General features: G+C 36.7%; 1 protein-coding gene across 1 annotated transcript in view; it reads left to right on the top strand.

The window, feature by feature from the left end:
* The first annotated feature begins 4,859 nt into the window (after window positions 1-4,859).
* The window catches only part of SS3 (starch synthase 3), a 29,264-nt gene continuing 18,211 nt past the window's right edge, over window positions 4,860-15,912 (top strand). Inside the window, exons 1-6 of the mRNA XM_028219870.2 lie at window positions 4,860-5,130; window positions 6,289-6,352; window positions 6,454-8,016; window positions 11,173-11,387; window positions 11,651-11,921; window positions 15,728-15,903. Coding sequence (XP_028075671.2) covers window positions 5,005-5,130; window positions 6,289-6,352; window positions 6,454-8,016; window positions 11,173-11,387; window positions 11,651-11,921; window positions 15,728-15,903 — 2,415 coding nt within the window. The 5' untranslated portion in view covers window positions 4,860-5,004. The remainder of the gene's footprint in view (window positions 5,131-6,288; window positions 6,353-6,453; window positions 8,017-11,172; window positions 11,388-11,650; window positions 11,922-15,727; window positions 15,904-15,912) is intronic.

Here is a 15,912-nt window from a genome sequence, read left to right on the forward strand (position 1 = left end):
GATGCAAATTGGATATCGGATACAAGAGAATCAAAATCCACTAGTAAATATGTTTTTACTCTCGGAGGTGCGGTTGTGTCTTCGAAATCTTCCAAATAGACTTATATCGCTAGGTCTACTATGGAATATGAGTTTATAGCTTTAGATATAGTTGGAGAAGAAACATGATGGCTTCGTTATTTTCTTGAAGATATTCCAGTGTGGTCCAAACTTGTGCTTGTTATATCCATACATTGTGACAGTCAATCGGTAATAGGTAGAGCACATAGTCATATGTATAACGGTAAGTCACGATACATCCGTCGTTGACATAACACCGTGAGACAATTACTCTCTAATAGAATCATTTCCATTGAATATGTAAAGTCTAAAGACAACATATCAGATCCATTAATCAAAGAGTTAGCAAGAGAGTTAGCTGAGAATTAATCGAGAGGAATGAAACTTAAGCCTATTAAACAAGAGTTACCACAACAGCAACCCAACCTAGTTGGCTGGAGATCTAAAGATCTAGATTCAAATGGACAATCAAGTTGTGTGTGATTCATAAGAATCACTAGGAAAGTCAAACTTTTACCTATTTCTATGATGAAATAGTGATGTCTGCAGCGTGTTAAGATAAGCAATGTTTTTAATGATTCTTATATCTAGGAATACTTGGTGTGGACACCGTATCTTTTTTGATTTTAAAGCCCGTTCCCACACAAGTGTTGTGCAAACTTGCTTTAATCAGGGGAGAGTTACTTATAAATCCTAAATGTTGAACTTGTGTTCCATTTGGTCCCAAATTATTACTTGTGATCCATTTGGTCCTTTATGATATGTAAAAGACAGAAGTGCTATCGTTGGGGGTTTTTTATGCATGGCAGCTATGAGACATAATTTGGCCGTGTAGGGCGTTTTGTTTGTGGGTTGTGTTAGTCACGTGGCATTGTATGCTGATCACATAGCACTTTGTGCGTGTGAGTGGTGCCACACAACACAAAAGTACACTATAACTTTTTATAATTTTTTTAGTTGGGGTGGTGTGTTGCACATGTTGTAGAACCCATTTTTGGGAATACCGATTGAAGTGTGACGGACGTTCTGTATTGCTGAGTTAGATGTGAGGGAGTAATGATTTGATTGAGTGGGTTTGTTGATTTGTTGTCACAAGTGGGGTGCTGCATTGGGAGATAGTGACAGAAGAGGATGAAACAGTGTGAGGTTTGTGTTTATTGTAATAATTGGTGCTCGTGGACGAGACGATAACGGCGAGAGGTAAGTAATGTCACACATTACTGCATCGTATTCGTTTTGTAAATGTATTTTTTTGGTTAAAGGTTCACAAAATGTGTATGTATGTCGTAACACATGTACCATTTTAGATTCGTTGGGGTTGGGGGTTATGTGTGTGTCAAATATTGTGGGGGGAGAGTGGGTTTTTGTTGGTATTTGTTTGTTTGGAAGGTACATTGAGGGTTTGGTTGCAATTTTGTGTGGTGACAGTGTGACAGCATGTGTTGCGAGTAAGGGTTTTTGTCTTCTGTTATTTTGCATGGTTTGTATTGTGTTTGTTATGGATGTGTGGGTTGTGTTGATTGTGTTTGATAGTGGTAATGTTATGCTGTATTGGTGTGTCGTGTTTTGAAAGGGGTTTTTTGATGGGCCATCTTGGTTGGTGGGATGGTGTATTTTTCTTTGTAATTTGTTTGAGATTCGCCGTTAATATGCCACACATACACCCATGACGCAGTCCATACACCCCCCACCTATGCAGCCCCCCAAAACCCTAACACAGTACAACGAACATCCAACTAGTAGAATATACGAATTGCCAAATGTGCACAACTAATCCCAACCAAAACGGATGTGTGTGAAAGGAAGGGCACAATTGTCTCACTCAATTATGCCAAACAAAAGAATATAGGATCAAATGGAAATATATTTCCCCATTAATAGGACTAATGAGAACACTAAAACAAACCTTGGGACCAACTGGTAAAACTGTTTGTAGGGTGAGATTTATCGGTAAATATCCCTTTAATGAATAAAGAGTCGCCACTTAATTTTTAAAGGGAAAGTAAGAAACTTTTAACAATGAAAACTAAATTAAGAATTGATCCGTCGTAACCAAAAAACCTTTAACCAAAAAACTAAATTAAGAAACCTAATGTTTTATGTTATTAATTTAAAAAATTATACTTTTATTAATTTATTATTAAAATAAAAATTAAACATAATTTGCAGTAAGAGTTAGGGGTTAGCGAACAAGGTTTTTTTTTATTTAATTTTTTTGTTAAAAAATAAGAAAAAAGACTAATATATTTAGAATAAATTTTTATTTCTTACGAAAATATGTAAAAAAAATTAAATGAATAATTTTTTTTTTAACTTTCTAAAATTTAATAATTTCTTTAACTTTTAAACTACAGTGGAGAGTTTCCAAATAACCCCTTATTTTGTAAAAACTATTTTTTTCACCACCAAAGGTTGTAACTAGGGGTGTGCATAATACCGCCGAAACCGTCAAAATCGTCAAAACCGCACCGAACCGCACCGCCAAGGCAAATTTGTTATTATTTGCCAATCGAACCACCGGTTTTTGGTAAGAAAAATGGCAAATTCTAGTGACACTTTTATCAATCCGCCGGTTTCTATTTTTCTTTCAAACCGCACCGGCCCGCACCGCTATTAAATCATGTTTTATAAGATTCTAAAAATTTTTTTTTACTTAAGTTTGCTTGTTGTTCTATACCTTAGAATATAGTGTTACATTACTGCTCGAAGGGAATTCAAGATGTCAATAATCCAAAATAAAGTTGGATTCCAATTCACTTTTCAAGATGCTTAACATCACGGTATCTCTCGTCTTTTTTTTACTCTTTGATTTAAGTTTTGTAATTTGAATTATATTTTTTATAAACCGCTAATCTGCCCGAACCGCCAAGGCAAATCCGTCATTATTTGCCAATCGAACCGCCGGTTTTTGATAAGGAAAATGACAAATTCTAGTAACACTTTTATCAATCCGCCACCCGCCATACGATTTCTATTTTTCTCTTAAACCGCACGGACGCGCACCGCGCACGCCCCTAGTTGTAATTGGCAAAACCTAGGACTTCATGTTGTTTTCTCTGGCCCACACATTTGGGGACACGCACACAATGTTGATGGGGACGCCACTCTCTCTCTCTCCTTGACATTTTATTTTATTTTCTTTATAAAAATAATAATTAAAAATTAAAAAAATAAAAAGATTTCTTTCATTGGAGGCTTACCACGGATGATTTACTAGTTGATTACTAATGGGTGAATTACACACCAATGGTGTGTTAGAAATTTTTTTTTTATTATAGAGAAGTGATAAATTTTATAAATATTAATAATTATAATTATAATTTTTTGTTATTAATATTTTTTAAAAATCATCCTGAATAGTAATTTTTCCAATTATTGGACTGGGGGTAGTGTGGGCTTTGCTTTGAGCCCGGATCAAGTCCATGTTCAGGTTTTAAACCAACGGTGACAAGTTGGTCTCTAATAAGAGATTGACAAGTGGACCTGACCCACACCGATGTTTTCTCGAGAAAATCCTAGATTGTTCCAACATATATATAATTATATATATCTCTTAGAATTTGAGGCTTAAAATTTATTCAAAAATAAATATTTGTGGTTAAAATTAAATTAATAAAATATGAGATCTACATATAAAATTAATCTAAGCTATTTAATATGAAATTTAAGATAATTTTTAAATTTTTATATCTGAATCTATAATATTATTAAAGTATCTTTCCATCAATTTAATATGAAATTTTAGATAATTTTTAAATTTTATATCTGAATCTATAATATTATTAAAGTCTCTTTCCATCACGCTGTCACCACGTCACAAGTCCCCACTCATCGTGCCGATCCTTGTTGATTCCTCCCTAGCAAATTTCTGATGTGGGGACGCTGCTGCGCACTTCGTGCAGCAGTGTATGTTGTGTGGTCATTTGGGCTCATTTCAGAATTTATTTTAATAATTTAAATCGTTCATATTTTAGAATACGTCAAGTAAAATATGTTTGTAAAAAATTAAGTTAATCGAATATCGTTTACTCATTTATTCACTCATATTTGTATCTACAAAAATAAATACAAATGTATTTTAACTTGATTAAAATAAATACAAATATGAGTGGATGAATAAAAAAACGATATTCGATTAACTTGATTTTTTGCAGGCATGTTCTACTTGACGTATTCTAAAATATGAACAGTTCAGATTATCAAAATAAGTCCTGAAATGGGTCCAAATCGCGACACAACAGACACTACTGTGCAGATTGCGTAGCAGCGTCCCCACCTCCGCAAAATTTCACCTCTCAAATTCCACATTTCTTAAAAAGAAAAAGAAAAAAACTCAAAAAAAGTAAATGAATAAAACAACTGGTGTATATAAACGTCACAAAAAAACTCAAAAGTCCTCTCAATCAACACCGTTCGATCTTCATTACCAAAACTTATCAAAGCTAATCTAGAATGACCAAGCAACCTTTACCGTTCAAACTTTTGTACACAACCCAATTCAGTGCACCGCGAATACACAAGATCATTAGACTTAGTACATTTTCATTTTAGAAAAATGATATACAATTACAATTTTTAGCCTCACTTTATAAATTTGATACTTTTAAATTTAGGAATAGTTTGAGATATTCTAAATAAGTGTACTTTTTATCTTTTTAGATTAAAAAATTAAAAGAAAAAATATGAATGTTTAACTTAATTTTTTGACTTTTTATAAAAAAAAATATATTAAAAAATTATATAGATTAGTATGTACTCCATTTTATTATTTATTTTTTTTTCTTTAAAATTTAAAATATATATAGAGACCCCTTATAATATGTATGCACAGAAATTGTTGAGAGAGATAGAGATCAGCGAGAGAGAGAGAGAGAGAGGGGATGTTCCCAACTGATTGGTGGTGGTGACGAAGAGAGGCAGGCATTCTTTGAGAAAGGGTCAGCCATGGAAGTCCCTTTGCAAGTACAGAAACCTCTCTGTTGCAGAGCAATCTTCACTCCCAGAACCCACTTCAGGATCAAACCTTTTCTTGGCTTCTTCCCTCATGGAACTACCAATCAATCTTCACAAGTAAATCTCTTTACACTGTGAATGTATGAGTGTTATGGATTTTCTGTTTCAAATATTCAATCGGTGGTTTTAGTGTTTGTTGATGAACTGTTAATATATGTACTCACATACATGTTTTGTGATTTGTAGCTTCAATGCTCATTTGGGATTGTATTTGATGTTTGATTGGTTACTTCTCTTTCTTTTATCTCTGAGTTGAATTATGAATTGATTGAAAATTAGTTGTGCAAATATTAATTGTTGTTGATAAATTTTGGCCATGTTTGGTTTGTATTTGTGAAACAATTTTGGAAAATAATTTTGTTTAAAGAATTTACACAATTTGAAAATTTGTTTGGGTGTATGTTTCGAAAATAGTTTGAGTTTGGGATGATTTACTTTTTTTTTTTTTTTTTTTTAAATTGAATTGATGGGGGTAAAAGAAAAAGTGATTGATTGATGGGTAAGAGAAGGAGAAAAGAGAGAGAAAAAAAGTAATTGATTGATGTGTAGTAGAGAGAAGTGTTTTTGAATTTTTTTTTTTCAAAAATTTTCAACCAAACAAATTTTTGAAATTTTTTTCTTAAAATTTATCTTTCAAGAGACAAACCAAACAAGGCCTTTTATGTTTTGATTATTGGTTCTCAAGTGATTTCGTTAAGGAAAATGGTATACAAGTTCACTTTCTAGACCTATTTTTCAGACTGTAAAAGAGTTGATTGGTTGATGATTAGAGAAAATATGAGAAAAGAAAGTTGACTTAGATATTTTAATAGACTGCCCCATTATTTGGGCTGAAAATGGGTCTAACTTTTGGGTTAGAGTAGCACTACTCTTGTTAAGGACCTGCATGGAGAGATTCAGTAAGTAGTTGTTTGTTTCAGTAATAACTGAACACTTGTATGTCTTTAATATATTCACATTCATCAAGTGATTTTGGGCTGTGTTTTTGTACAATTTTTTTGCCAAGAAGTTACTAATGGGAATAGTTTAAACAATTGTGAAAATATGCTTTTGTTTGGGTAAGTTTGGTATAAGGATAAGCATTACACAGCTTCATTTTTGTTTCAATTACTCAACACCAACTGAGGTGTTCGATTTATAGTATAGTATAGAGAATTTGTAAGCAAATTAAGGCTATAGGACAATAATTTCTGTTTATTTATGAATTTTCTTCAGTCTTCTTCATGGCAAAGAGACTTCACAGTGGCTCGGGTTTCAAATCGAATAACTGCAAGTTCAGGTTAATTACTTGAAATTGAAATGCTCCTGTTTGAAGTTTAATTTTTTTTTTTAATAATTTCTCAATTCAATTATTTAACATGTATATTGTGTTTAATGTAGATTTTTCGAGAAGACCTAAAAAAATGTCGACTCCAAGGTCTAAAGGTTCTTCTCCAAAAGGATTTATGCCAAAATCAGAGGTGGGGACAGGTATTCAGAAGTGGGATCAAAGGAATAATGAAGAGAAAGAACGGCAGAGTACTGCTAGGTCCAGTGAGTATGATGGTCCGAACAATAAAAGAGTTGAAATGAAAGTCAATACTGATAAAGAACAGTTGGTCGGAGTTAATCGAGCAAACAAAATTGAAGAAGATCAAGAGGGTTTAGTTGATGGAAAAGTTAAAGAGGCTTCGTCGATAAGAAAACAAGTGGTGGCTACAAAAGTACATCAAGTGGCCGAAAATGGAAGAATTGCTTCAATTAATGAGGACTTTACAAAGCTACCTGTACAAAAAACAATTGTAAAGACTGTTGAGGATGGGGTAGATAGAGCTGGCTTAGAAGGAATGCCCTTGGATATTGCCGAGAGTGAAGTTGTGAAGCACAATGAAAGGATTGAAATGGATGAGTCAAAAAAAACAATTATGACTGCAAAGAGTGATGTTAGAGATGCATTGAGCAGAACGGATTTAGAAGGAAAACATTTGGGTGGTCTTGGGAGTGATGATGTCAGAAAAAAGGAAAGCATTAAGATTGACAAAGATAACACCCAGAATCAGTCTAGGAAATCAGAATCAGTGAAGGAAGTCAACATGTTAGACAGTAAAGAAAAAGAGAATGAGATTTATCAAAAAGAAAAAGAGAATGAGGATTCTTCTCTAAAATTGAAGTTGGAGATGGAAGCTATCATGCGTAAACAGGTGCTTGAGAGGCTTGCTGAGGAGAACTTCTCAAAAGGGATTAAAATGTTATACTATCCTGAGGTAGTCAAACCGGATCAAGATATGGAAGTGTTCCTTAATAGAAGCCTCTCCACTCTACATAGTGAATCCAATGTAATGATCATGGGAGCCTTCAACGATTGGCAATGGAAATCTTTTACTGCAAAGTTGAACAAGTCTCATCTCAAAGGGGATTGGTGGTCTTGCCAGGTTCATGTTCCTAAAGAAGCATACAAAATGGATTTTGTTTTCTTTAACGGAAAGGATGTCTATGACAATAATGACACAAAAGATTTCTGTATAACTGTGGAAGGTGGAATGGACGCATTTGCATTTCGTGATTTCTTGCTTGAGGAGAAACGGAGGGAACTTGAGAAACTTGCCAAGGAGCAAGCTGAAAGGAAAAGGCAGGCAGAGGAACAGAGGCGAATAGAGGCAGAGAAGGCTGCAAGTGAAGCTGATAGAGCACGGGCAAGAGAAGAGGTTCATAGGAAAAAAGAAATTTTGCAGGAATTGATGAAAAAGGCCGTAAGGTTTGTTGATAAAGTCTGGTACATAGAGCCTAGTGAGTTCAAAGGTGAGGAAAAGGTCAGGTTATATTATAACAGGAGCTCAGGTCCACTTGCTCATGCTAAGGATCTGTGGATGCACGGAGGTCACAATAATTGGAAGGATGGTTTGTCTATTGTCGCAAGGCTTTTCAGCTCTGACAAAAAGGATGGTGACTGGTGGTATGCTGACGGTATGTGTGAATAAAATTTGATATGCATGACATTCATTATGCTCTAGTAGAAAATAAAATGTCATATGGGTGGCATAAAAATAATAATTTACATGCATGATGAAGCAGTTGGAACTGTTTGTTGGTGAAAAAAAAAAAGCTTATTTAGCCGGCTTAAGTGGTTGGATTTTGTGCCTTATGTAATATACAATCTGGAATTTTTTGACATGATAAATCATTATGTTAATTAATTATAACTTTTTAAATCTTTTCTGTTTTTTGGGGGTTGATGAACAGGGATAAAACTTGTACTAGTTTTTGTGAGATTGCAACCATAATTAAAAATTACACCTGTATACCATATCCACTGATTCCTGACATATAGCAAGAAATAGTATTAATGCCTATGAGTAAGGGAGTTGCCACAAATATGTCAATCTGATAGGGGTATCTACCATTATGGTTGCATTGATAACTATTAGAAATTATATCAACTAGATAGGAAAATTGCAGAAGCCAATAAGCCTATGACTAAAAGTTTTGTTTTATTTCCATTTTTGTTATACGATATATTCCTCTATTGGCATGTTCATTAATTTTGTTTATTCTTCCTTATGAAGAGTAGTTTCCATGCTCTCTTTGGATACTAGGATATATTTGAAAGAATTTTTTTTTGGAGTGTGTTTACTCAGTTAATGTAAGTCTTGCACTTGATTTAAAGTGACATGGAGTCTCCCAATGTTGCTTTTCCCCCACCCCTCCTTTTGTTGGTAATATTGGTGGTTGTCAAAAATTTTACTTGCTATGGCCTATTGTTCCATTTTTCAGCTGAATTTATTTATTTATTTTTAAGTTGAAAAAATAAGAACAAAACTGGTTTTGGTGTTATCGTTTTTCAGTAGTGACTGAAGCTATGTTGAAACTCAGCTTCTTGATTTACTTGGTGGAATTATATTAAACTAATTGAAAAAAGAACAATGGATTCTGTATTTTAGCAGATATCACCATTGCTTGATTGTATTTTGTGCACTATTTTGATTCAAATGATTTTCTACTAAACTGTCAGTTGGCTTAGCTTCTTGGACAAACTAGTGAGAGTTTGCTCTTGCTAATGCAGACTTCTCATATTGAAAATCAAACCTCAATCCCTGAGGTGATTCATGTGTTGTTGGTGATTTTGGGAGAGGAGATGACAACCAACTTGTTAATGCGACGTTAACATAACCAGTCTGTATAACTTTGTTAAGAATTGAATTATGTAGTTGACTATGATAGTTGGCATTTATTGTCCAATGCATATATGGAATCTCTTTGTTTCATCAATTGCCTAACAAGGTGCATGTTATTTAGTCACTTGGCCTACGCCATGGCCCAGGGACAAGATGTCTTACTTTTGACTCTGCCCAAGCTTACTAGTTGCCAAAGTTAAAGGGTGATTGTGTTCATCCATGGAAATTAGTATCGACTTTGAATGTGTTGGGCTACCTGTGAATCTTGGCAAACACTATGAGGGAGATTTGACATCTCAGAATTCAAGACACATGCTCATTAAATGTCCCTGTACTAATTTGCTAACTAAGAGATTAGCCTATACTTTCTGCTCTAGTTAAGTCCCTGCTGCATTTCTCTCTAGTATTTGAATTTTTTAGCTATCAATATCACCAAGGTTCTGAAAAGCGGTTGCGGTCGCCGTAACGGTGGCGGTGGCGGTGGCGCGGTTGCGGGATGTAAAGGCCATAACGTAACGGTTGCGGTAACCGGAACCGTGAATTTTTTTATTTTTCGCACAATTTGAAAAAAACTTACCGATACGCACATTTTTTTTCCATGATCATATTTATTGGGTTTTAAAATAAATATTGATAAATTTTTATAAATTTTTAAGTTTGATCCAATATATTTCATATTTTTAAATAATTATAAACTGAGTTTTTTATATTTTATTTTAATAATTAATGACTTTATATTATACAAAAAATCAATCATTAACTATTATATATAAGATAAACAATGACAAAAGTAAGAGAATAAATACAAGTCTAAATATATATATATATATATATTAAGCCAAATAGATAATGACCACACTTATTATTATTATTATTTTCAAACAATATATAGATAGACACATACAAACAAAATAGTTGAATGATAGTAGCTGAATAGAATAGCGTAGGTCTTACAATTTCGACAAATCAATGACATGTTCTTCATCTTCCCTATTCTCTCTCTCTCTCTCTCTCTCTCTCTCTTATTCCTCCATCTTCCCTCTTCTCTCTATCTCTCTTCCCCATTTTTCAAATTTTTTTTTTTTTTTTTTGTGTTTTTTCGAAAGAAGCAATTCAGAACCGTTACATAACGGTGCGTAATAGGCCGTTACGGCCGTTACAACACCGTTACGACCGCTATATCAGCCGCTATGGCCGATACATCTGTGAATCTCAATAACACTGCAAAAGCGGCCGTAACGGGTGGTGGTAACTACCACAACCGTTACGTAACGGCGTTACGTAATGGTTGCGGTCACTTTTTAAAACCATGAATATCACCGACCAAAATAACTTGGAAGTGCTGGAGAATTTAAGAGGATACTGGGCTAGTTCGGTAATCCTCTCAGCTCCACACAGCATCAGTCATTTCATCCCCTCCCATGATAATTCCTTTGCTTTTTAAGGTACTTGTAAATTCGTAATTATGGAGGGTCAGATGTTATCTTGTGTAAAATGTGCAAGAATCATATTCTGGCTAGGTTTTAAATTAATCCACTTCTTTTCCTAGCAGACATGAAGTAAAATTGACTGCCACACTTGTAGCAGTTTTTGTTTACAGATGTGAATGATTGTTCATGGCAAAAAGTGACATAATGGAATGTTAAAATAGGGTGTATGAACTCAACACCAAATAGTTAGGATTAGGTGATTTTGAGTTGGATTAGTTGTTTCACATTAATTACTTGTCAAAAAAAGTTGTTTAACAGTAATTAAAATATTTATTTATTGCCTCATCATTTGTCTGTATCTTCAAAACTTTTAAACTGGACGGACATGCCGTGGTGTAATGATCTTCTCTCAAAATCTATGATAGATTTCTCCATCTGTAATAAGTTCATTCTCTTTTGTTACATATATTGCATGTTGGACAATGACATTTGTTTGAACAACTTTTTATTTTCTGTAGTTGTTGTACCTGATCAAGCCTTTGTTTTGGATTGGGTTTTTGCTGATGGTCCACCTCAGCAGGCCATGCTTTATGATAACAATCATCATCAAGATTTTCATGCTACTGTCCCCAAAGGCTTCCTTGATGAACAGTATTGGGTTGAAGAAGAACATCAGATCTATAGAAAACTCCATGAGGAAAGGAGGTTAAGAGAGGAGGCAATACGCACCAAGGTCAGTTATTCATGCAATCACATTCAGTGTGATCATAAACTAAAACACACACAGCAGCAGCAGCAGTAGCATTCAGCAACTAACGGATATAAAATTATATCCTCTACATCTTCAGAATTTTGGTAGAAATATTCGAAGCCATGCAGCCTTGTTCTTGCCAATTTTATCTTCTTTCTCAATGAAAATTGACATGCCCGCTACTTGTAAGTTTTCCCCTTGATTTCTCCATCCCTCTATTTCATCTTTTCTTTGTTTTTTCACAGGCTGAACGAGCAGCACGTATGAAGGCCGAAATGAAGGAGAGGACTTTTAAAAGGTTTCTGTTGTCTCAAAAGCATATAGTGTACACGGAGCCTCTAGGTATTCGAGCAGGAAGTAACGTGACAGTTTTCTACAATCCTGTGAATACAGTTCTGAATGGAAAACCTGAAATTTGGTTTAGAGGCTCATTCAACCGTTGGACCCACCATATGGGCCCATTGCCACCACAAAAAATGTTGCCTGCAGAGAATTGTTCTCATGTCAAAGTCACTGGTGGGTAGTGAGGTTTCAATTATTTTAATTCTAATCTGTGATTAGTTAGAGGTTTATGAGAATTGTTCACATTTAGAAATGGGGTTCGAATTTCTTTGACTTTGAGGCTCAGGATCTTCCTTGGGTTGAACTTTCTAACTCATTACTGTTAAAATTTACCATCACCTACCACACACTTACCATCACCTACCACACACTCACCTACTACACTCACCTACCACCACCATCCACTACACCTACATCTATATAAGGAACCATTTGTAATATACAGAATATCAACACACAATCAATCAATAATACATAAATTCATACATAAATTCTTACATGGTATCAGAGCGGGTTTAGAACCTAATATTTTCGCTTCACCGGCGGGCGGCAACCTCACCTTAGCCGTCCGCCGGACCTCAACCTAACCCGCCAGACAATTGTACACATACCTTAAAATTTCTTCGAGTACTACCACCACTGTTGACCTTAACCCGTCGCTGCAGTCCCTTCACTCTGATCAACGGCTGGACACACACACTACCGGCACCATCGCAGCCACCTTCGGCATGGCCAACCTCATCGTCCGACACCTTCCCTTCACCATCTCCAGCAAAGAGATGTACGCTATCTTCGGCAAGTGCGGCGCCATTCGCCAGATTCGCATCGGCACCAACAAGGACACCAGCGGCCCCGCCTTCGTCGTCTACGAGGACATCTACGATGCCACGACAGCCGACGATCATCTCTCTGGCTTCACTGTCGTCAATCGATACCTCATCGTGCTCTACTATCAACAGGCCAAGATGGGCAAGACGTTCGATCTCTTGGCTCAGGGTAGTTTGGTGGAAGTTGAGAAGAAGAAACCCTTACCATATGGTGCGCCTGCTACCCTGGAGCGGGAGTGGCCAGGCTTGGCTGAGACTCGATTCCAAACAACCATCGCTGCTCTCTGGGCACCATACGATTTGTACGGACATTCAACTTCAAATTGCCCCACGGGACTCCTCGCCGGCGATTTGTACTCTATTCTATTATTCCTGTTTTTGAAAATAAAACAAAAGGAAATGAGTGAGTTGGTTGAGGTGGACACCCTTGTTCTGTGGATAGCCTCAGGCACTCTCTCTCTCTCTCCACTCAAGGACACCCACTAGCCTCACCCACTACTTTGTCACTTTTCCAACCTATCTTCTATTACCTTTTGCACTCTCCTGACCGATTCCCTCATCCCAAACGCTTTCTACCTTAATATATTATTATTCTTATTCTTATTATTATTATTATTCTTATTAAAAAAAAAATAAATAAATAAATAAAATAAAAAAAAAATAATAATTTCCAAACAACATTGCTGTTTTTCACCAATCCGTGTGATAAAGATTTACACACTAAACCTTACCTTATTTTATTCCTCTCAGGGATCAACCCCGATCACAGTTACAAAAAAAAAAAAAAAAAAAAAAAAAAAAAAAACCACACAAGATCACCATCACAACACCAACAGATTTGTTTTCTTTTCTGCAGACGGCCACCCACCGACCTACTCTGCCGCTGGTCTTTTTTTCTTGCCTCCGTCCTGCGCGGCCCTTGACGGTGTTGCCTCCGTGCTTCCTAGACCACCAAGCAAGTTGCCTCTTCCCTGCTCCTCCACTGCCGCATATGGCGGACCTCCGAATCGGAACATCATGGTGGCCTTCCGCTTCAGCTCCTTGTTTTCTGCCTTTAGCACACTTATCTCTGTTCGCGCATCCTTATACATGCGTTGGAGCAGAGCCAGCTGGGAGTTTAACTGTTGCACCTCATTTGTCCTGCTCTGCAGCCGGTGCGACAAATTTGTGACCGCAGTCATGGTTTCCACGCATGACTTCAGAGTATACTGATTGGCCTCAATATCAGTTTGCACCGCCATTTTTTGCTCCACCGACCGCATCGGAAAGTTCAACGGAGCAAACACAGAGGTGTTTGGTTGAGGTTCACTGGCCACCGCACCAGTTATTTCTCTTGTGGACTCATTCAGTTCTGGAAAGAGCGTAAGCAGCCCACGGGAAGAGGAGGCCATGTTTTGGGTAGCTGGACGGGAAGAAGAGGCCATGTTGCTGAGTGTTTCAGAGACGGGTTGGTTACAGCGTATTACAGAGTTTCTCTCTCAGGCAAGGAAGAGTTTTTCAGAAGATTTTAGCAGGTTTTCTGCCTCAGCCTCCGCATTGATTTATATAGAACATGACGAAGCGGCAGACACGCGCATCATGCGCCGCTCGACGCTCGCCGACAATATGGGCGCGCCTTTTGATGGCACGCCTTTTGATGGCACGCCTTTTGATGAATTGGGCACGCCTTTTGATGGCACGCCTTTTGAAAGATTGGGCACACCTTTTGAGGGTGCAACTTTTACAACGGTCCGACATGACCCTATAAACTGTCCCGACATTGATTCCGGTTAGCTCCTTTATGGGTCCGACAAGACTCTGTAAACTGTCCCGACATTGATTCCGGTTAGCTCCTTTATGGGTCCGACAAGACTCTGTAAACTGTCCCGACATTGATTCCGGTTAGTTTCTACAAGGGTCCAGCAAGACTCCGTAAACTGTCACAACAACTGTCACAACATTGTCTGCTACAACGGTCCGACATGACCCCATAAACTGTCTTCTACATCGGTCTGACACTGTCATCCAGTGTCCTCTACACCGTTATGACACCACCATACAGTGTCCTCTACAACGTTATGATACCCCCATACAGTGTCCTCTACAACGTTATGACACCACCATTCAGTGTCTTCACCAATGGTCTGACACGACCGTACAGTGTCTCCTATCCTTTTTTGTTTTTATGTATTTTCTTGTTTTGTAACTCTCTCCAAACTCAAGTTGGTTAGTTCCTATCCTCCTTGAGTTTGCGGGGGGCTGTTAAAATTTACCATCACCTACCACACACTTACCATCACCTACCACACACTCACCTACTACACTCACCTACCACCACCATCCACTACACCTACATCTATATAAGGAACCATTTGTAATATACAGAATATCAACACACAATCAATCAATAATACATAAATTCATACATAAATTCTTACAATTACAATATATCTCTCAATGTTACTTTGGTTGCTGTATTTCCCAAGTTTGTGCTTACAGTCTCTCTAATTTATATACGTCACACAAGCTTTGCATAAGGTGACATAAGCACCAGGGACCTGAACTTGGAAAAGAATAAGGCTGATGAGATAAGACAATAATGTTTCCCATTGGTTAATAGCATTGTTTCCTTCATTTTTATTTTTATTTTTATTTTTATTTTTTGTTTCAAGTGCCTTTTGGTGACCAGTGAACTTCTCTTGTCAAGCCAGACTCATCGCGCCTAGCAATTTGAGGTCCTTTCACCCAATAATGGGATTTTGGTTCACATTTTGACATACATTATGTGGTATTATGTGTGTTACTCATGATGAGCTTTGTGGTTGAAAACTGTGAGCTTTTGTTAACCAGGTACTTAGTGTAGATTCATCTTATGAGGACGTTCTCAATTTATCCTCAAGTTTTCTGGTTGGTGCAACTATGCAGCTATACACCAATTGTGCACACCAATCATGCCCTTTAAGACATGAGTTTTTTTAACCAAGTGTTTTTTGCATAGGTGAACCTCAGCAAGGCCAATAAAATTTCTTAGTAAAGTGTGTGGTTGGTGGAGCTATATGACATTGCATATACAAATATTGTCCTTTGAATCACATGGGTGTTATCCATATGCAAAGAATTACCTTTAGTTGTCACATATTTTATTGGCAAATGTTGATAAGATGTGTTTTGCAGTCAAGGTTCCACTGGATGCATATATGATGGACTTTGTGTTCTCCGAGAGGGAAGATGGTGGAGTGTTTGATAACAAAAATGGTATGGACTACCACATACCTGTGTCTGGAGGAGTTCTGAAGGAGCCACCTATGCACATTGTGCATATTTCTGTTGAAATGGCACCCATTGCAAAGGTTACTTTT

This window comes from Camellia sinensis, chromosome 9 (assembly GCF_055761805.1).
Source record: "Camellia sinensis isolate YWXY chromosome 9, ASM5576180v1, whole genome shotgun sequence".
Classification (NCBI taxonomy): domain Eukaryota; kingdom Viridiplantae; phylum Streptophyta; class Magnoliopsida; order Ericales; family Theaceae; genus Camellia; species Camellia sinensis.